At 43.9% G+C, this 23638-nt stretch overlaps 1 protein-coding gene across 1 annotated transcript in view; it reads right to left on the bottom strand.

Moving 5' to 3' along the window:
• Positions 1 to 23638, bottom strand: part of LOC143786017 (uncharacterized) — a 376109-nt gene that overhangs the window by 79275 nt on the left and 273196 nt on the right. Inside the window, exons 58-62 of the mRNA XM_077275186.1 lie at positions 21803 to 21916; positions 19815 to 19943; positions 8345 to 8506; positions 8099 to 8260; positions 7646 to 7814 (exon numbers count right to left, since the gene is read on the bottom strand). Coding sequence (XP_077131301.1) covers positions 7646 to 7814; positions 8099 to 8260; positions 8345 to 8506; positions 19815 to 19943; positions 21803 to 21916 — 736 coding nt within the window. The remainder of the gene's footprint in view (positions 1 to 7645; positions 7815 to 8098; positions 8261 to 8344; positions 8507 to 19814; positions 19944 to 21802; positions 21917 to 23638) is intronic.

Genomic DNA, 23638 nt, shown 5'->3' with positions numbered 1-23638 from the left:
GCACCTTTAGTCAGGTGTGGAGATTTTTGTAAACTCTGTGGTGGATTTTTCTAGTTTTTAATACTGACCGCACAGTATTCTGTCCTGTTTTATCTATCTAGCTAGATTGTGCCTCCTTTGCTACATCCTGGTTTCATTCTGCATATGTAATTTCCCTCTCCACTCACAGTCAATATTTGTGGGGGGCTGCCTATCCTTTGGGAATTTTCTCTGAGGCAAGATAGCTTTCCTGTTTCCATCTTTAGGGGTAGTTAGTCTTCCGGCTGTGACGAGGTGTCTAGGGAGTGACAGGAACATCCCACAGCTACTTCTAGTGTTGTGTTGAGCTCAGGAACTGCGGCTAGTACAGGTACCACCTCCTCATGAGCTCGTCCCATGTTGCTCCTAAACCACCAGTTCATAACAGTACAACTGGCCCTAACTGAATTAAATGCATCTCAAAAGAAGGAAAAAAATTCTGAGCCATCTTTTTTTCTGCAGTCTGTTTGGTCTTTTTTTTCCTCTTGATCTCTGGGTGGTTCAGGATTTTGGCGCTGGCATGGATGTTCAGGGTTTGTTTTCTCGTGTGGATCAACTTGCTGCAAGAGTACAGAGTATCCAAGATTATATTGTCCAGACTCCGGCTTTAGAGCCTAAAATTCCTACTCCTGATTTGTTTTTTGGGGATAGATCCAAGTTTTTGAATTTTAAAAATAACTGCAAATTGTTTTTTGCTTTGAAACCCCGTTCCTCTGGTGATCCCATTCAGCAGGTTAAAATTGTCATCTCTCTGCTGCGTGGTGACCCTCAGGACTGGGCATTCTCCCTTGAATCAGGGGATCCGGCATTGCTTAATGTAGACGCATTTTTTCTAGCGCTCGGATTATTGTATAACGAACCTAATTCTGTGGATCATGCAGAAAAAATCTTGTTGGCCCTATGTCAGGGTCAGGAAGTGGCAGAATTATACTGCCAGAAATTTAGAAAATGGTCTGTGCTCACTAAATGGAATGAGAATGCTCTGGCAGCAATTTTCAGAAAGGGTCTTTCTGAAGCCCTTAAAGATGTTATGGTGGGGTTCCCCATGCCTGCTGGTTTGAGCGAATCTATGTCTCTAGCCATTCAGATTGATCGGCGCCTGCGCGAGCGCAAAGTTGTGCACCATATGGCAGTGTCCTCTGAGCGGAGTCCTGAGCCTATGCAATGTGATAGGATTTTGACTAGTGCAGAACGGCAGGGATTCAGATGTCAGAATAGGCTGTGTTTTTACTGTGGTGATTCTGCTCATGTTATTTCTGATTGCCCTAAGCGTACTAAGAGGGTAGCTAGGTCTGTTACCATCAGTACTGTACAGCCTAAATTTCTCTTATCTGTGACCCTGATTTGCTCATTATCGTCCTTTTCTGTCATGGCATTTGTGGATTCAGGCGCTGCCCTGAACTTGATGGACTTGGAATTCGCCAGGCGCTGTGGTTTTTCCTTGCAGCCTTTGCAGAGTCCTATTCCTTTGAGGGGCATTGATGCTACACCGTTGGCCAAAAATAAACCTCAGTATTGGACTCAGCTGACCATGTGCATGGCTCCAGCACATCAGGAAGATTGCTGTTTTCTGGTGTTGCATAACTTGCATGATGTTGTTGTACTGTTGTACTTAATTCTCTGACCAAGATGAGCAGAGACCACTCCTCTCTGCTCCACACCTGACCGCACTTAGTTTTCCATATATTGCATAGCACAAGTCCGCAGGACTTTAGTCTGCAGTGTGATTTCTAGAAGTGTGTTCTAAAAGTGTGGATTACATTAGAATTAAAACCTGAATTGAACCTGAAGGGAACTGAAGGTAACTGGCCAGTCACTGTAAACAATGTTTCTGTTTGTTGTCACTTTTACCCCTATAATCTTTCACTTTCTGCAACCTCCCCCAATCCCCACACCAAGTAAGGAACTGTTCATCTCCTCTTCAATCCTCCCCATCCATCTCACCTCCTCCTCAGAACTGTTCCTTAACATACAATCCTCTGTCTCAAAGCACAGGCAGCCCCCTCACGCTCTCTCCTGCTCCCACCTGCTAACACTATCTCTGCTCCTTCTCACTGCTGGTGATATCTCTCCAAATCCTGGTCCTCCTCACCATATTCCCACAGTCATCATTTCTACCTCCCATCCACGCTCCATCACAAACTTCCGTAACCTCTCTAACCTTATACCCATTCGCCCAGCCCCCGCTTCCCCAGTCCCACTAACAGGAGCTCTGTGGAACGCTCGCTCTGTCTGTAACAAGCTTTCCTACATCCATGATCTTTTTGTTACTACCAAACTTTCCTTCCTCGCCATCACCGAAACCTGGCTCACCCCTTCTGACACGGCCTCCCCTGCTGCACTCTCTTACGGTGGCTTCCACCTTTCTCACACACCCCGCCCCAGCAGCAAGCATGGTGGAGGAGTTGGTTTTCTCCTGTCAGATAACTGCTCCTTCACCCCAATCCCACTGCCACCCTCTGTTACCCTCCCTTCCTTTGAGGTGCACTCTGTGCGCATCTACTCCCCCTCCAACCTCCAACTGGCTGTCATTTACCGCCCCCCAGGGCCAGCCACCACCTTCTTTGACCACTTCACCACCTGGCTACTTCATTTCCTTTCTGCGGACATCCCCACTATCATCATGGGCGATTTCAACATACCCATTGACACTTCCCTCTCAGCTGCCACTAAACTTCTATCTCTCTCTTCCTCCTTCGGCCTCACTCAATGGTCTTCTGCAGCCACTCACAAAGATGGTCACACACTGGACCTCATCTTCACCCGCCTCTGCTCCCTATCTAACCTCTCTAACTCGCCTCTTCCTCTCTCTGACCACAACCTTCTCACATTCTCATCTCTCTCCACTCCATGTCTAGAGTCCCCACCCCACAAACTTTCACACCCTCGCAGAAATCTTAAACATCTTGACCTACATTCATTCTCTGAATCCCTCCTCCCTCTCACAGACATAAGTTCCATACACAATGCGGATGACGCTGCCGCTCTATATAACACCACAATAGCTGTAGCTTTGGAATCTGCTGCCCCACTTACACATACCAAAGCTCGCAAAATCAACAGACAGCCCTGGCACACCAGCCTGACCAAAGAACTGAGGCGAGCTTCCAGGGCTGCTGAGCGCAGATGGAAAAGATCCCACTCCAACGACCACTTAATCGCATTCAAACAGTCCCTCACTACTTTCAAGACCGCACTCGCCACAGCTAAACAAACCTACTTCTCATCTCTCATATCCTCCCTATCTCACAACCCTAAACAGTTATTCAACACCTTCAATTCTCTCCTCCGTCCCCCAGCACCTCCTCCCTCCTCACTTATCTCTGCTGAAGACTTTGCCTCATTCTTCAAGCAGAAGATTGATAACATCAGAGACAGTTTTGGTCAACAAGCCCCAGAGCCCTTCCTCCCAACTTCCCTACCCTCCACCTCCAAAACCAACTACTCCACCATTACAGAAGATCAACTCGCCACTCTACTCTCAAGATCGCATCTCACCACCTGTGCACTTGACCCGCTCCCAACCCACCTCATCCCAAACCTCACCACAATCTTCATCCCAACCCTAACCCATCTCTTCAACCTATCACTAACAAATGGTGTTTTCCCCTCAAGCTTTAAACATGCCTCCATCACACCTATCCTCAAAAAGCCCTCTCTTGACCCATCCTCTGTATCTAGCTATCGCCCTATATCACTTCTCCCCTATGCCTCAAAACTACTGGAACAACACGTCTACCTTGAACTGTCCTCCCATCTCTCTTCTTGCTCCCTCTTTGACCGCTTACAATCTGGCTTCCGGCCACACCATTCCACTGAAACTGCCCTAACTAAGGTCACCACTGACCTTTTAACCGCCAAGAGCAAGCGACACTACTCTGTTCTCCTCCTCCTCGACCTGTCGGCTGCCTTTGACACAGTGGACCATTCCCTATTATTACAGACCCTCTCATCCCTTGGCATCACAGACTTGGCCCTATCCTGGATCTCATCATACCTAACAGACCGGACATTCAGCGTCTCCCACTCACACACCACCTCCTCACCTCGCCCCCTCTCTGTCGGAGTCCCACAAGGTTCAGTCCTTGGGCCCCTGCTCTTCTCCATTTACACCTTTGGCCTGGGACAGCTCATAGAATCTCATGGCTTTCAGTATCACCTCTATGCTGATGACACACAGATCTACATCTCTGGACCAGATATCACCTCCCTACTAACCAGAATCCCTCAATGTCTGTCCACTATTTCATCCTTCTTCTCCGCTAAATTTCTGAAACTTAACATGGACAAAACAGAATTCATCATCTTTCCCCCATCTCACGTGACCCCCCCAACGAACCTATCCATTACAGTAAATGGCTGCCCACTCTCCCCAGTCCCACAAGCTCGCTGCCTCGGGGTTATCCTTGACGCTGATCTCTCCTTCAAACCACACATCCAAGCCCTTTCCACTTCCTGCCGACTTCAACTCAAAAATATTGCACGAATCCGTTCATTCCTCAACCAAGAATCTGCAAAAACCCTAGTCCATGCCCTCATCATCTCTCGTCTTGACTACTGCAACCTCCTGCTCTGTGGCCTCCCCTCAAACACTCTCGCACCCCTCCAATCTATTCTAAACTCTGCTGCCCGACTAATCCACCTGTCCCCCCGCTATTCTCCGGCCTCTCCCCTCTGTCAATCCCTTCACTGGCTCCCCATTGCCCAGAGACTCCAGTACAAAACCCTAACCATGACGTACAAAGCCATCCACAACCTGTCTCCTCCTTACATCTGTGACCTCATCTCCCGGTACTTTCCTACACGCAACCTCCGATCCTCACAAGATCTCCTTCTCTACTCCCCTCTTATCTCCTCTTCCCACAATCGTATACAAGATTTCTCTCGCGTATCACCCCTACTCTGGAACCCTCTACCACAACACATCAGACTCTCGCCCACCATCGAAACCTTCAAAAAGAATCTGAAGACCCACCTCTTCCGACAAGCCTACAACCTGCAGTAACCACCGATCAACCAACCGCTGCACGATCAGCTCTATCCTCACCTACTGTATTCTCACCCATCCCTTGTAGATTGTGAGCCCTCGCGGGCAGGGTCCTCACTCCTCCTGTACCAGTTATGACTTGTATTGTTCAAGATTATTGTACTTGTTTTTATTATGTATACCCCTCCTCACTTGTAAAGCGCCATGGAATAAATGGCGCTATAACAATAAATAATAATAATAATAATAATAATACTGGGTTTTCCATGGTTACAGGAACATAATCCGGTGCTGGATTGGAAATCTATGTCTGTGACTAGTTGGGGTTGTCAAGGGGTACATTGTGACGTTCCTTTGATGTCAATTTCCTCTTCCCCCTCTTCTGAAGTCCCTGAGTTTTTGTCGGATTTCCAGGATGTATTTGATGAGCCCAAGTCCAGTTCCCTTCCTCCACATAGGGACTGTGATTGTGCTATTAACTTGATTCCTGGCTGTAAGTTCCCTAAGGGCCGACTTTTCAATCTGTCTGTGCCAGAGCATGCCGCCATGCGGAGTTATGTCAAGGAATCTTTGGAGAAGGGGCATATTCGGCCGTCTTCGTCACCATTGGGAGCGGGATTCTTTTTTGTTGCATATTGTGGACTTAATCGTTCTGCACATTCTATGTTTTTCTTGTCCAGCTTGTCACTATGGATTTATTCAGTTAAGCTGGAAGCTCTGGGTAGCAGATTTACCCTCCACACCTTTAGTCAGGTGTGGAGATTTTTGTAAACTGTGGTGGATTTTTCTAGTTTTTAATACTGACCGCACAGTATTCTGTCCTGTTCTATCTATCTAGCTAGATTGTGCCTCCTTTGCTACATCCTGGTTTCATTCTGCATATGTCATTTCCCTCTCCACTCACAGTCAATATTTGTGGGGGGCTGCCTATCCTTTGGGAATTTTCTCTGAGGCAAGATAGCTTTCCTGTTTCCATCTTTAGGGGTAGTTAGTCCTCCGGCTGTGACGAGGTGTCTAGGGAGTGACAGGAACATCCCACGGCTACTTCTAGTGTTGTGTTGAGCTCAGGAACTGCGGCTAGTACAGGTACCACCTCCTCCAGAGCTCGTCCCATGTTGCTCCTAAACCACCAGTTCATAACAGGAAACTGCTGCGGACCCGCAGCATCAAAATCGCCGCGGTTCCGTGGTAAATACCGCAAAGTGTGAACATGGCCTTAGTATTATGGTTCAGTATCAGCACCAGTATCAACACTAGAGAACTCTGATTAATTAAACTGTGCACACACAGGCCTGGATAACTGCTCTCTTCCTCCAAATAGAACTATCCCTGAGCTGTGCAATAGCGTCAGTGACAGTAATGCAGCCAACCAATCACAGTAATGCCACTACCAAGATGGGAGGCAACCGCCACATGCTTATTGGCTGTGTAACAGGCGCCAAACATGCAGGGCGGGGATTCAAGCTTCAAATCCAAGCATCATCCAATGCTTGTCGAGTGCCGAGCATATCCGAGCACTCAAATACTTGAGTGATATTCGAGTGTCAAGACCACGTTCGCTCATCTCTATTTATATCACTTTACGCTTACTGCTGAGAATTCCGCTGTCATCATTTTATACTTACTGCTGAGAATTCCACTTACATCACTTTTTGCTTACCGCTGAAAATTCAGCTTACATTACTTGACACTTACAGCTGAAAATTCTGTTTATATCACGTTATACTTACCACTGAGAATCCAGCTTGCATTACTTTATACTTACCGCTGAGAATTCCGCCTTTAATACTTTATGTTTTCAGCTGAGAATTCTGCTTATATCACTTTATGCTTACCTCTGAGAATTCTGCCTATATCATTTTAGGCTTATCACTGAGGCTTCTGCCTATATCACTTTATGCTGACTTTTGAGCATTCTGCCTATATCACTATGTTTAATGCTGAAAATTCCAACTATATCAGTTTATGCTTACCACTGAGAATTCTGCCTTTATCACTTTTCGTTTACAGCTGAAAATTACACCCATATCACTTTATGTTTACCACTGAGTATTTTGCCTTGGGGTTGCATATGAAAACCAAAAACAGTATTCAAAATCTGACCCTAAATGTATTAAAGGTGTATGACTCTTGAGTCATATATAAAGGTTTTGCTTTATTTATTACATTAGGACAAAACTAATCAAAGTCCATTCCCTGCTGTAGGAATCATTGAAATAAGGACAACCTATAGTGAAAATGTTTGATCATATGTTTAAAAATGTCATCATTTCTGAAATGTTTTGGAACAGTTTTTTCATTCACCCCATACATCCTCATGTCACCTACACCTCAAAAACATCTCTAGAATTCAACCTTTTCTTACTTTTGACTTGTCAAAAACTCTTATTATTGCTCTTGTTCATTAAACTGTTTAAACATAAGGGCTGTTGTGTCAGAAATTAAATGGAAAATAAAAAAAATACATCCTCGAGCAAACATGGAAACATAAGAGGAATCACATGTAAAAAAAAGATGTTGGGATTGGCAAATCATTTGTAAATGAGGTCCATAAAATCTAAAAGTATCCATGCAAATTCTACAAAAGTCACAATTCAATGAAAGAATCCATTATTCATCTCACATAGTGAAATACTCTACCTGTCATGTGTTGTCCGAATTTCAGCTGAAAGCATCTCTGCTCACTGGAAGCACTCATGGTCCATTTGTCATTGTCATGAAACTTCCCCTCTAGCAGGAGTTGCCGAATGGCAGGAGATGACATGTATTTTCCATTGAAACCAATTTGAACTGCAGATGATGCTTTTAACTAAAATATTCAAGGGTTAACAAAAATTACCAACCTCATAGGGTCTGTGCCCCTTAATTTTCTCACATTTTATTATACCCTAAAACTGCACAGAAGGACAATACCAGCCATACAAGAAACTAGGCTTAACTGGAAACTCCGATAAAATTCCACCAATATCTAAGCAATTTTCACGGGTGTCAAGAAGAACTTGATGGTGAGAACATGGCTGCCACTGGAATTTCAAGTAGTTATAGTCTTCTTGTGTTCTTGTGAATGCTACTCCAGTAAACCAACACTCTTACCTGTAAGTTTAGTGAATAATTTTGTGTTAGTCTTTCCCCATGATCATACAAGGCCAAAGCCAACATCGTGTCCTCCTTCTCATCTGGAGAAATGCTTAGCTGAACCTTTGATTGTAGAAGTTCTTCCTTGCCAAGAAGATGGCTTCCAGACAAAACAATTGGCTAAAAATAAGTGCAAAAAGTTTTCTACTAGAAGAGAAGAGAATGAAAACATGTACAAATGCACTAATAAAACTGCAGACTTACATGTGGAAGATCACAGACTTCCAGCTTCAGGATGTGGTTCATGGTGTCCATGTAATTCGTGTCTATTTTGGTCAGAACACGCAGTTTGCTACAGCCAAATGCAAAGATGTTTTCAAATGTGGCTTCTAGTTGTAGACTGTCAGGATCCAGTGTGTTATCTCTCTGCAGCAGTGTGCAGAAAAATCAATTATAGAAAATGCCAATACAGTCAACAGTTCTAAAAGAATATTTACATGCACAAATTAAATGGTTCCTCATAAATTCAGAAAATTATCTTATATTATGTAAATCCCTAATATTTAGCATGTTTGTGGTCCAACACGCTATGGATTTTATTCCATATAAGCACAGGGGGTATATGGAGCAGGTTCAGGAGCGGAGCCTGCACCTGGCAGATGACGGCTGTGCTGTGCAGCATGCATCTGCTTTGTAACAGTAAGTTCCAATGTGGTGAGGATCAGGTTATACACAGATCAGCAACTGAGCTATGCTAGACCTGCAACAGAGAAAACTGTGACTTTATCATGCACTGAGCCCTTGGTCCTGTCAAAGGTGCACCGAAGCTTAGCCCTTGGTCCTGTCAAGGCTGCACCAAAGCTGAGCCCTTGGTACTGTCAATGGTGCACCAAAGCTTAGCCCTTGTTCCTGTCAAGGGTGCACCGACACTAAGCACTTGGTCCTGTCAAGGGTGCACCGAAGCTAAGCCCTTGGTTCTGTCAAGGGTGCACCAAAGCTGAGCCCTTGTTTCTGTCAAGGGTGCACCGAAGCTAAGCCCTTGATCCTGTCAAGGGTGCACCAAAGCTGAGCTCTTGGTTCTGTCAAGGCTGCACCAAAGCAGAGCCCTTGTTCCTGTCAAAGGTGCATCGAAGCTAAGCCCTTGATCCTGTCTTGTCAAGGCTGCTCCGGAGCTGAGCCCTTGGCCCTGTCAAGGGTGCACCGAAGCTGAGCCCTTAGTCCTGTCAAAGGTGCACCAAAAGCTACCTCACTTCTATATTTTCTATATTTTCTCAGCCACTAAAACATTAAAACATGTAGTACTGGTATGCATGTAATAGTGACTAATTCTCATATATACCTGTTTAAGTTGTTTAATTTGCATTTTGGGAGTTACAGACTCCCTTTACAAAGCATAGACTGTAAGACCGTAAATATCATGATAATATACATGGAGATTCATGCTAAATATTAAATTTGGGAATTACATTATATAATGGTCTTATTGAAATTACTCCTATTAATAGCCTATTATACAGCAGCTTATGTCTGGCTAAAGGAGTTGTCTGGGCCTGTGATATTGATGACCTATCCTTATATATTAGGGACCTCACACTTGACACTCCCATTGATCAGCTATTATCAGCGGTGGTTCCTGGGTCAGTACAGAGTCAGAGCAGCACCGTTCTGTAGACTGTTTAGTGACCATTGCCGAGATCTGCAGCTCAGGTCCATTTACACTGTACACTGCTCACATCCGGCCAGCACTGGAGCTGGCTACAGCTGAATGGTGGAGTTGCCAGTTGTCGGACCACCACTGATCTGATATTGATGACCTTTCCCATGGATAGGTCATTAATATCTAAGTAGTGGGCAACCCCTTGGAATGCTTATAGAATATTTCAGGAAAGCATTTAACAATGTGCCAGCCTCTCAAAAATTTTCACTCACCAGTTTCATTACCTGCGTTCTTTACAATCAGGCTTCTAGCAGAATATCTTTTAGAGAAGTATTTCAGGATGAGCTAATAAAAGACTATGGGGAAGATTTATGGACGTTATCTAAAAGAACGGTCTTTCCTGCCCATAGCAATAGCAGTCAATCACAACTCATGCCACCTAACACATTTGGCACATTTTGGGCTGTCTGTGAACAATAACATGAAATCTGTGCCATCTCTGCTACAAATTCTGGTAAATCTGGATTTTCAATTTTGTCCTGTGCCCCTTCCTGCCACGACCCAAAACACTCCTCAGAAAAGAGTCAAAAGTGATGTAAAATTGGGGGGCAAAAATCAAAACGTTTGGCTCAAAGTTAGCATGTACCAAGTTATTATTAATATTATTACTTCATTCTTTATGTAGAAAAGTGACCCAAAAAGCTTAATAAATGTCCCCAAATTTTGCTCAGAAATGTTTTCTCAGTGTTCGTCGTACGTGTTTTTAACTGACTGCACACAAGCAAATTATTTTCTCTGTGGCTCTTCACATGTCAGTTCTGAATGAATGTTTGGTTTTTACTGACCGATAGTAATCATTAAAAATGGAGAATCTCCAATTCTAGTCCATACTGTGGGGTCATTAATATAAGGGGATTTTAGGATTAATATAAAAGAAATTAAAGAGGTTGTCCCCTTTCAGTAAAGTTTCTCCTAAAAGCTCTGTCAGTAGTAAAAAAAACAAAACTGTGGCTTTGGGACTTTACTTACCCTGCGCGGGTCCAGTGTTGAGTGTCCGCTGATGCTCCGGTTGTCTACAAAACTACAGCCAATAACTAAGCGCAGCGGTTCAAGCTGTCTACTTCAATAAAATGGTTGAGCTCAGGTACTTTTATGAAAGGGGACAAGCCCTTTAATTCTTGTGTATACCCACCAACCACAAAAAGCAACCTCAGGGGTGTAACTATGAGAGGTGCAGGGGCTGCAATTGCACCCAGACCCTGGAGCTTAAGGGTCCCAAAAAGGACCCTTTGGCTCATATGAAAAGACTATTACTATTAAAAACTTACAGTATTTGGAGGCCCTGTAGGAGATTTTGCATTGGGGCCCATGAGCTTCAAGCTATGCCACTTGATGCTATTTCTATCTCTATGGGATATGCCTCTTCAGGGCTGAAAGCCTCCAAATTTAAAAGGCATGTAGAAACCAATGCTGATGGAAAGCATCCTGATACTGATGGCGGGAGGAGTGCTCAGCCAACTAAGTAGACAGTCACCATAGTATATGACAAAAAAACAACTCACCAACATCTCCTAACAGAATGAAGCAAATGTGAACAGGTACAAGAACTGTGATTGTATTATACAGAATACATTATATATACATGTCCTTTAAATTTGTCGTTTTAGGTGGTGGGCACACAGGAATTGGCCAAGTACCTTCTTTTAGTATATGCTATATAGCAGTAATGCAGTCGGAATTTCACATATTCAATGTTTGCATACACCTTACCGCATAGAGAGTGCTGCTGTATGCTTTATTCTGTATACAGTATAGTTACAGTCTTAACAGCTTGCACCTGTTCACACTTGCTTTTTTCTGTTTGGAGGTGCTGGTCAGTTTTTTTTTCTTTTTTCGAACCTCTTGAAGTCTGCCCCATACACAACACCCCATCTCTAACATCAGTTCCTGCTCTTCAGATATTGTCCGGATAACTAATTTACTAGTGAACATTTTGCGATCTGAGGACAATGTAACTTGAAGGATCCCTGTATAGCTCACTGCCCTGAAAAAAGGAACATATTATCATGTTTTATACTTGATTGTTGAAAAACACAAAAATATTTGGAAAAACACTTTGCAAAAATACCTAGAAAACTCGGTTGAGTCAGACCTAGAAGACCCAATGTCTGTGGGAACAGGTTGAAACATAAACCAACGTGTTAGTCTATGAAAATACTATTTTCAATAACTGAATAGAGGAGTGCAAATAGATGTCAAACTGTCCTCAGGGTTTGGCTGACTTCATTGAGGTTAACAACGTGACACCACTTTCTGGCACAAAAGGCCTCTTTGTTAAAAGTAAAACACCACTTCCTATGAAACACCACACCTCTTCTGCAGAACTTTATCTTCCCCACATTCAATTATATAGAACTTCAGCTAAGATACTTAACACGGAAACATTATCCATCACTCATAGTTTTATGTGGAAGCACCAAAAACAATAATGTGGCACTATAAGATAACACAAGTCATAGAAAGAAACCCCAGTGTTCTTCAAATATATAAAAAATACCTTTTAATAATTCATTTAAAATCCTTAATTTGTGCACTACTCAAACCATCACCATAACAAAATCATACAATAGAAAAAGCCAGGGCGGTGCCTAGCCCTGCGCTTCACTACATGCACCCTACCTACTGTACCAGCGGAGGTTGGCACCCTACAACCGGCGCAAATGGCGCCCCCGCTCACTGTCGGCTATCCCTTCTATCCCTAGTAAACCCTTTAGGGGATGGGATAGAATATTGATTAATATACATACGGTGTCCCAGATAATGAATCAGGGTCTTAGCTTATGTAAATAGAGGGACACTGGGGATTTATCCCTTCTTTAACCCTACCTAACAGCGGAGGTTGACACCCTATTTAGCGCAAATGGCGCCCCCGCTCCTTGACGGCTGTACCCTGCTCTGTCCCTTATTGATCAAGTAAAGGCAGAATTAAGTAAGGTGCATTAGTGCTTTAAAGTGCCCAGAAAAAGAGTATTACCAGAGTTCTTTATATATATATATATATATACACTCACCGGCCACTTTATTAGGTACACCATGCTAGTAACGGGTTGGACCCCCTTTTGCCTTCAGAACTGCCTCAATTCTTCGTGGCATAGATTCAACAAGGTGCTGGAAGCATTCCTCAGAGATTTTGGTCCATATTGACATGATGGCATCACACAGTTGCCGCAGATTTGTCGGCTGCACATCCCAAAGATGCTCCATACAAGGCAGGATGGATCCATGCTTTCATGTTGTTTACGCCAAATTCTGACCCTACCATCCGAATGTCGCAGCAGAAATCGAGACTCATCAGACCAAGCAACGTTTTTCCAATCTTCTACTGTCCAATTTCGATGAGCTTGTACAAATTGTAGCCTCAGTTTCCTGTTCTTAGCTGAAAGGAGTGGTACCCGGTGTGGTCTTCTGCTGCTGTAGCCCATCTGCCTCAAAGTTCGACGCACTGTGCGTTCAGAGATGCTCTTAGGCCTACCTTGGTTGTAACGGGTGGCGATGTGAGTCACTGTTGCCTTTCTATCAGCTCGAACCAGTCTGCCCATTCTCCTCTGACCTCTGGCATCAACAAGGCATTTCCGCCCACAGAACTGCCGCTCACTGGATTTTTTTTCTTTTTCGGACCATTCTCTGTAAACCCTAGAGATGGTTGTGCGTGAAAATCCCAGTAGATCAGCAGTTTCTGAAATACTCAGACCAGCCCTTCTGGCACCAACAACCATGCCACGTTCAAAGGCACTCAAATCACCTTTCTTCCCCATACTGATGCTCGGTTTGAACTGCAGGAGATTGTCTTGACCATGTCTACATGCCTAAATGCACTGAGTTGCCGCCATGTGATTGGCTGATTAGAAATTAAGTGTTAACAAGAAGTTGGACAGGTGTACCTAATAAAGTGGCCGGTGAGTGTATATATATGTATATATGGGTCCCCCCAGTGTATACATTCACACATAATTTACACATATCAGAGAGAACTCCCCCCCCAGTTGTCTCTTACAACAGATGCTTAATTATTAATATTTTGTCTAAGGCTTATCAGATAGACACAAATTAATCCAAATATCCAATTGTAATGACCAGTTTGTCACACTTCATTACTCCAATAAATACGCTCATAATAAAAATCCGTCAATAAATATGTCCATCAGTAACTCTAGTTACTCAAATAAGTGTTCTCATATTAGAGACTCTGCATATCAACCAATAAGTCTGTCCAACAAGTGCTAAGCATCTCTGGGAACTCCTTCAAGATTGTTGGAAGACCATTTCCGCATTTCCGGTGACTACCTCTTGAAGCTCATCAAGAGAATGCCAAGAGTGTGCAAAGCAGTCATCAAAGCAAAAGGTGGCTACTTTGAAGAACCTAGAATATAAGACATATTTTCAGTTGTTTCACACTTTTTTGTTAAGCATATAATTCACATGTGTTAATTCATAGTTTTGATGCCTTCAGTGTGAATGTACCATTTTCATAGTCATGAAAATACAGAAAAATCTTTAAATGAGAAGGTGTGTCCAAACTTTTGGTCCGTACTGTGCATATATATATATACTGTATATATATACACACACACACAATGCCTTGCGAAAGTATTCGGCCCCATGGAACTTTTCAACCTTTTCCCACATATCATGCTTCAAACATAAAGATACCAAATGTAAATTTTTGGTGAAGAATCAACAACAAGTGGAACACAATCTTGAAATTGAACGGAATTTATTGGTTATTTTCAATTTATGTGGAAATTCAAAAACTGAAAAGTGGGACGTGCAATATTATTCAGCCCCTTTACTTTCAGCGCAGCAAACTCACTCCAGAAGTTCATTGTGGATCTCTGAATGATCCAATGTTCTCCTAAATGCCTAATGATGATAAATATAATCCACCTGTGTGTAATCAAGTCTCCGTATAAATGCACCTGCTCTGTGATAGTCTCAGGGTTCTGTTTGAAGCACAGAGAACATCATGAAGACCAAGGAACACAACAGGCAGGTCCGTGATACTGTTATGGAGAAGTTTAAAGCCAGATTTGGATACAAAATGATTTCCAAAACTTTAAAATCCCAAGGAGCACTGTGAAAGTAATCATATTGAAATGGAAGGAGTATCATACCACTGCAAATCTACCAAGACCCGGCCGTCCCTCTAAACTTTCATCTCAAACAAGGAGAAGACTGATCAGAGATGCAGCCAAGAGGCCCATGATCACTCTGGATGAGATCCACAGCTGAGGTGGGACAGTCTGTCCACAGGACAACAATCAGTCGTAGACTGCACAAATCTGGCCTTTATGGAAGAGTGGCAAGAAGAAAGCCATTTCTCAAAGATATCCATAAAAAGTGTTGTTTAAAGTTTGCAACAAGCCACCTGGGAGACACCAAACATGTGGAAGAAGGTGCTCTGGTCAGATGAAACCAAAATCAAACTTTTTGGCAACAAAGCTAAATGATATGTTTGGCGTAAAGGCAACACAGCTCATCACCCTGAACACACCATCCCCACTGTCAAACGTGGTGGCAGCATCATGGTTTGAGCCTGCTTTTCTTCAGCAGGGACAGGGAAGATGGTTAAAATTGATGGGAAGATGGATGGAGCCAAATACAGGACCATTCTTGAAGAAAACCTGTTGGAGTCTGCAAAAGACCTGAGACTGGGACGGAGACTTGTCTTCCAAGAAGAAAATGATCCCAAACATAAAGCAAAATCTACAATGGAATGGTTCACAAATAAACGTATCCAGGTGTTAGAATGGCCAAGTCAAAGTCCAGACCTCAATCCAATCGAGAATCTGTGGAAAGAGCTGAAAACTGCTGTTCACAAACGATCTCCATCAAACCTCACTGAGCTTGAGCTGTTTGCCAAGGAAGAATGGGCAAGAATTTCAGTCTCTCGATGTACAAAACTGATAGAGATATACCCCAAGCGACTTGTAATCGCAGCAAAAGGTGGTGCAACAAAGTATTAAGTTAAAGGAGCCGTAGCAATTGTCAAACAGAGAGATACAGGAGGCACAGAATCAGACGGCAACACTCAGAAACGTAAACAGACCGGATCATACACAAGCGAGCATTCAAGAGCAAACAGTATCCACAGATACCCGGGTCAGTAACTCAGCCAAGGACAAAAGTATCACTGGCAACGCACAAAGCCCAAAAGAGGCAATGTAATGCCCTCCCCCAGCCAGAGAGAGGCCAATAGCATTAACCCCTGAAGCACTAGACAAGAACTTTCATACAGACCATGACACTATTGCACCAACAGTTGTCTCTTTCTCACCCAGCATCTTACTTATGGCTTTGTCGCCCATTCCAGCTTCGTGCAGGTCTATGATCTTGTCCCTGACATCCTTATAAAGCTCTTTGGTCTTGCCCATGTTGTAGAGGTTAGAGTATGACTGTGGACAGGAGTTTTATGAAGGTGACTATGTAAGACAGCTGTCTTTAATGCTGGTAACTAGGGTTGAGCGAAACGGGTCGGCCATTTTCAGAAGTCGCCGACTTTTGGCAAAGTCGGGTTTCATGAAACCCGACCCCTGTGTGGGGTCGGCCATGAGGTCGGCGATCTTCTGAATCTGGTATCGAAATTCCGATACCGAGTTCCGATATGTTTGCGATATCGGAACTCGGTATCGGAATCCACATTTAAGTGTAAAATAAAGAATTAAAATAAAAAATATTGCTATACTCACCTCTCCGACGCAGCCTGGACATCGCCGCTGGTAATCGTCATCTTCCGTTCCTAAGAATGGCGCTTGAAAGACCTTTCGATGACGTCACGGCTTGTGATTGGTCGCGGCGGCCCACGTGACCGCTGAGCGACCAATCACAACAAGCCGTGACGTAATTCTCAGGTCCTAAATTCCTCATTCTAGGAATTTAGGCCATGAGAATTACGTCACGGCTTGTGATTGGTCGCTGAGCGGTCACGTGGGCCGCCGCAACCAATCACAAGCCGTGACGTCATCGAAAGGTCCTTCACGCGCTGATTCTTAAGAAGGAAGGCTGCCGGAAAGAAGCAGGGTGCGTCCGAGGGTGAGTATATACCTAATAGGAATATACTCACCCTCGGCTTCTTTCCGGCAGCCTTCCTTCTTAAGAATGAGCGCGTGAAGGACCTTTCGATGACGTCACGGCTTGTGATTGGTCGCGGCGGCCCACGTGACCGCTCAGCGACCAATCACAAGCCGTGACGTAATTCTCATGGCCTAAATTCCTAGAATGAGGAATTTAGGACCTGAGAATTACGTCACGGCTTGTTGTGATTGGTCGCTCAGCGGTCACGTGGGCCGCCGCGACCAATCACAAGCCGTGACATCATCGAAAGGTCTTTCAAGCGCCATTCTTAGGAACGGAAGATGCCAATTACTACCAGGGCGCGTCAGAGGGTGAGTATATCAATATTTTTTATTTTAATACTTTATTTTACACTTAAATATGGATCTCAGGGCCTGAAGGAGAGTTTCCTCTCCTTCAGACCCTGGGAACCATAGTATCCAATTGCACTGCATTGGGTTTCGCGTTTCGGCCGACCCCGACCCCGACTTTTTTATAGGATCGGCCGATTTCACTCGACCCGACTTTTGAGAAAGTCGGGTTTCGTGAAACCCGGCCCGATCCTATAAAAATAAAGGTCGCTCAACCCTACTGGTAACGAATTGATTAGAAGCATGTAACTGGTCTGTAGGAGCAACAACTCTTAATGGTTGGTACGGGATCAAATACATATTTCTCACTGCAAAATGCAAATAAATTTACATAATTTATACAATGTGATTTTCTGGATTTTATTTTTGATATTCTATCTCTCAATGTTAAAATTAATCTACCCTTAAAATTATAGACTATTCATGTCTTTGTCAGTGGGCAAACTCACAAAATCAGCAAGGGATCAAATACTAATTTCCCACACTGTAGATGACCAGAATAGTGATGCTGATGATGGTATCATCAGCACTAACCATTTTAGTAGCCATTTCAAAACTGTGCAGAAGGGTGCAGAGGTACCTTATCAGTGCCCACTCCGCAAGCTTGATTTTCACCACGGGTACTCCGGTTTCCTCCCACATTCCAAAGACATACTGATAGGGAATTTAGATTGTGAGCCCCACCGGGGACAGCCATGATAATGTGTGCAACCTGTAAAGCGCTACGGAATATGTTGGCGCTATATAAAAATAAAGATTATTATTTATTATTTTTATTATTATGACCACAACTGCGTGACCAGGGCTGGCTGCTGTGCTGAGGGAAGGTGGAGTACAGAGAACAGGACAAACTGCTGGACTGTAAGTAAGGTACAGGCGCAGATGCTATGGTGGATTGAGAAAAATGTGTTGTGCCGGGTGGCACAAATACAGAAGTCATGTCCACTTCCATAACAGCTGATGTGCTCTCACTCACCCTGACTGTAGGGGTAAAGAAGAGCAGTTTCTGTGGCCAGAGACCTGTGTGAGAAGACTTGGCACGCTGACAGAAGAGGAAGAAGCAGCAGATGTGGTTGATGGGACGGCCAGTGGTTTGGCGAGGCATGCTAGTCTGCATTTTAGCGCAATGAGATTCCCACACTAAGGCATGTTGATCATGCATGTGCCGGTTCATGGATGTAATAGTCAAATCATTGCAATTTTTGCCTCTACTAAGTTTGTTTTGCAAATTTGGCAGATAAAGTGAGTTGGGTTATCCTTTGGGCCTCAAAAAAGGCCCAGGCTAGGGAACCCTTGCCACGCCTGTGTACTGCACACTCGTGACTGGTGATGGCCAGAGTTGGGGCTAAGGATGCAGTGCTTGTTGTGGTTGCATCACTTCGTGTCTGTGTGGGAAGCCACAGTGTAACCTCTTTGTCTTTCTCCTCCTCCACCTCCTCCGTTGAGCTACTCAGTTGTATACCTCTGGATTCACACGAGGTGGGATCTACAACCTCATTGTCATCCTCTCTGTTGTCACACTCCTCACCCTGAGAATCACCCTCCTCCTCTTCCTTACTTGACACATCACAGTACAGTCTGCAAGCGCCTCTGGTATCTGAGTCTCACCAGGATCACCTACACCCCAGGTGGTTAATGTCTTGTGATGAAAGTCTGAATTCTGATCTGACACTATTTTGTCCAGCCCCAGATCAACATGAAAAAACTTTGGGTGTTGGTGCAGATGCTTTCCTCCTCAGGATTCTGTGCATCTTCGGAGCAGACCCCTGATGCCCATGGAATAGAATGTGTGAACAGCTCTGCAGAATGGCCTATCTGTGGTTCCCCACAGTCAGTTGGGCATTTGGAAATTTTTGACACGGGGGAAACAAGGGTGATTGGGGTGCCACCTCTGAGGATTGTACTATGTGTGATGTTAACGTGGAGGACGAGAGGCCACTTGATACAGTGCTTGCCATTCACTGGAGCACATGTTCTTTCTGAGCCTCATCGACAAAGCGTTCCGCTGTGCGGCTGTCAAGGAAAGGGAGTCGAGTGGCCAATCCAGTAATAGCTGTTGTGAGTGGTCTTTGGATAGGACGAGACGGTGTTTGTTCAGTTGAACTGTCATTAACATTAACACCTAGCCCACGTACACATCGAACACAAACCTATTCCCTTTTCCACTGTGACCTTGCTTTTTCCCACTCATGTTGAATATAGCCTTTCCCTCTTTTAACCTTCTGTTTGACAACCCTAGACCCACAGATGTCAGTCACCTGTCACTAAATGTACAATCACTATTTATTTTCTTAGATAGTGTGCCTGAACAACACTGTTATACCTATATTTTAAGTGGAAATCTGGCCTTTAGATTTGTCACTGAAACACAGTTTTATTACAAACGATTTGGAATAGCTAATTTGGATTTTGTGTTTATGGTTTTGTTTTGATACTGAGCAACCAGTGGAAATAAACGTTACATTGTTTTGACCCAAGAATCCAGTGCCTGTGTGAATACTACCTAATGCCTACCGGAGAGAGTGAATCCCTACAATATATATCTATATATGTATATACTGTATATATTTACATACACACTTGCAATATAATTTACCTTATACAATACACTTTGTGCAATTTTTTTGTCATTCCACTTCAAATTCCCAATTTCCTGAACCATATTTTCTGTTTTCTCCAAATACCCACATAAGTGAAGGTTTCTGGTGGTCAAGATGTGTTGCATCTGTAGCGAGGAGTACATGATATGAATTATTACTTGAAATTCTGCAACATTTAGAATTATCAGGAGCTGCCATTAAAATTAACTAAAGGGGGTCTATAAGCAGTTTTGACCCCGCAAAGACACAGAAAGTTATTAAAACACAAATTATTGTATGTTCTTATAAGCAAGATTGAGATGGAGACATTTTAATCCCTCTCGGGTCACGACTGGAAATGCACCCAAGGTGGTCCGTTCATGTGTAGTGCCCCAAACTCTCTGCCCTTAACCACTCTTCTGCTCTGATTGATGGTGCTAGTGGTCTTCTGGTTGTCAATATCTTCTTCAGATGATTATAAGGACCGCCATTTTGCTTGAGGTGCTGCTAATAGCATTCAGAGATATGCTTAGCAGAGATACACAAGTTATGGGAACCTGCAGACTGCATATGTTCATTGAATTCTATGGGAGTGTTCTTACACCCGCTTTGTGGATTGTGAGGGAACAGTAGTTGTGACCATCACCTATTGTAACAGTGTGATCCTGTGTTATCTACGCATAGACATTATATCTTTGAAATCCTTCAAACAGCAAGATTTGACACATTATGAGACATTATATTCTCCCCTAGGAGAAAACATTACTTCACACATGTAAAGATTGGTCATATAATTGTGGACTCCACAGTGGATCAGTGGTTAGCATTGTTGTTTTGCATCTCTGGGGTCCTGGGTTCAAATCCCACCAAGGACAACATCTGAAAGGAGTTTGTATGTTCTCCCAATGTGTCCGGTGACCCGGGACCAGGGGCTCCTTCCCTGTCACTACCACTAGGGGGCACCCTAGCTCACCCTATTCCCTGGGATACTTCTGAAGGTGAAGATGCGAGGGCCACCACCCTTGCCTTGTCTCCTGAATTAGCCCTCCGTTTGTTCTCTTCCCTCGCCCAGGAAAGAGGGGCGCTACTGTGCACCGCAGTACACCAACCTGACGAACAAGGCAACACAAACAAGGGTAACTGAAAATACCAGGCATACAAATATTCACTCACATATAACTGAAGAATGCACCAGGGAGTTGAGGATGGGGGGAAAAACAAAGTAAGAGGAGGAAAAGGAATTATCAAACTTACAAACCAACACAACAGTCACAGATAATTCCTCCAAACTCCTTCTCATATACACACCTATCCTCCCAGCCATGCAGCATAAGCTAGCTCTGACATGGGTTTGAATCAGGACCCAGATTATATAAGGGATAGGAGTGGCTAACCGAATTCAGCTGAGAGCTCAGACTCCCAGAGTTTCCAACATGGCCGATTAACCCCTGTTCTGCCAAAAGAAATAAACACCATTTAAAAAGAAGGTGAAGTGCTTCTTTTCAGCGCAGGAGTAGGAGCAATCAGACGCTGTGGTTTTCTGGCTCCTTTCTGTTGCGGTAACCCCGTGACACCGTGTTTGTGTAGGTTTCCTTTAGGTACTCTGGTTCCCTTGCTCTAATTTAATAAGGATCTATGTGCTTCTCTCATAAATTAAAAAGACGTATCAACAGGAAGTCAGGGCTGCGGCTGGTCTCTGACTTCCTCTGGACATTAGACTTGTCCAAAGGCGGGAACGGTGATTCCAACGCTGATTGGATGCAGAGCTCACATGGCGTAACAACCTCACATGATCCCCAGGAACACGAGTGCCTACTCAGATGGAACGGCGCTGGCACGGGATCTGAGTATTGGTGCTTTTACTTTAACAGGGCCAAACAAGATGATTGAGAAGGGGCTGTCCCTTTAACCCTCTAAGTCGTGTATGCATATCAAGGTCAGGCAAATTCTTGAAAAATTATTTTTTTTTCAAAAAAAAACATTTTTGTGATCACATAGTTCATACCTGACCTGGTAAAATGTCCACACAGCCATTCCATACACTGGTGAAATTAGATACTTTGTCCTCTAGGATAACTGTGATATTGAAAGGAAGGCCTTTATTCCAAGCGACATGTGTCTACAACATATAAGTGTTCCATGAGTGGGGACAAGGGGAAATTCATTGTAAACAACATTCAATTGGCTTTTATTTAAATTGGAATCTGTCACCAGGTCTTTATTATTTCATCAGAGAGCAGCATAATGTAGGGGCAGGGACTATGATTCCAGCAATGTATCATTCACTGGGCTGCTTGCTGCAGTTTTGATAAAATCCCTGTTTTCTCTGATGCAGATGTAGCAGTTCTCTGAATGCTGAGCGCTGTATAATCCCACCCACACCTCTGATTGGAAGCTTTCTGTGTACACTGTGCATAGGCAGAAAGCTGCCAATAAGTGGTGGAGGCAGGGTTATACATAACTCATGAATATGGAGGAATACCTGGCAGGAAGTTTACTAGTCCTCTAGTAATAATCTCCTGCTGCTAAAACAGTGATTTTATCAAAACTACAATAAGAAACCCAATAAGTGACACATCGCAGCAAACAGGGTCTCTGTCTCTAGATCAGGATGTTCTCAGATTAGTTGTATAAACTATGGGGACAGATTCCCTTTAAATATGACTAAGTACACTGTGGTTAAAATCAATCATTATATGTCACTGATTGAAGACAATGTAGTTTCGGTCCAAGCATCATACTCCGGCCAATGTTATCACATGTGTGATGTTCCTCCAATATTCGGATGGCACTCACCCATTCATGTCAATGCGTCAGTGGAAAACATTGGACAGCACTCGGATGACATCTGAGTGAGGTCCATTTTTCACAGACTGAATGGAGAATATCGTGAAATCTTTTTTCTTTTTATTTCTCCACATCAGAGAAAAATGGATCCCGCCCTGATTAAACTCTGATGGAGAACATACGGTCGTCTGCACCTGCCTTTAATGTTGAACATGCAGTCCAAACTGTGAACAGTAGGCTCTAGAGCAGGAGGAGCAGATGGATATAATCACAAATCATTTAGTATAAATTCTAATGTATTGATCACAATCCTTGCTCATTTAGGGCTTAGATATCCAGTGGGCGGTGCTATGTACGTTCTTAGAGCGTGAATCATTGAGTGACACCGCCTACTGGACTCCTAAGCATAGAAAGATCACAGATTTAAATCAATAGCTTACAAGGTATGCTGAATCTTGTTACAGAGAATTATTAATCTGCTCAGCTTGTCCATTCTATAACACGATGCTGGCAGTTTGGACAGTCTTGTTATGTGATAGGTCATTTTTAGCGATGGCACGCTTGGCACTGCTCCATACCCTATTGAGCATTTGATCGAGTACCGAGCAGTGCCGAGTATCGTGTGGCGCTCGAGTGCTCAGTTCCCTGTAATAAGCTCATTTAAATCTGAGCTGAGCGCCAAAGTGAAGCCGGGAATTGCCCTGCTGGGAGCGCAGGGACTCCTCTGTCAGCCGGAGTCTTTGTGAGCTCACTCCCTCTCATCTACATCAGTCAAATCATATGTACACAGCCCCCTTCAGAAACCCTGTCACAGCAGCACAGAGGATGTCAGGAGAGCCAGCCACAGCAGAGCAAAGGCTCTCCTGACATCCTCTGTGCTGCTGTGACAGGGTCTCCTGACATCCTCTGTGCTGCTGTGGCAGGGTCTCCTGACATCCTCTGTGCTGCTGTGACAGGGTCTCCTGACATCCTCTGTGCTGCTGTAGCAGGGTCTCCTGACATCCTCAGTACTGCTGTGACAGGGTCTCCTGACATCCTCTGTGCTGCTGTGGCA

This window comes from Ranitomeya variabilis, chromosome 7, assembly GCF_051348905.1.
Source record: "Ranitomeya variabilis isolate aRanVar5 chromosome 7, aRanVar5.hap1, whole genome shotgun sequence".
Lineage (NCBI taxonomy): Eukaryota > Metazoa > Chordata > Amphibia > Anura > Dendrobatidae > Ranitomeya > Ranitomeya variabilis.
This window is presented reverse-complemented; position numbering and strand designations above follow the sequence as displayed.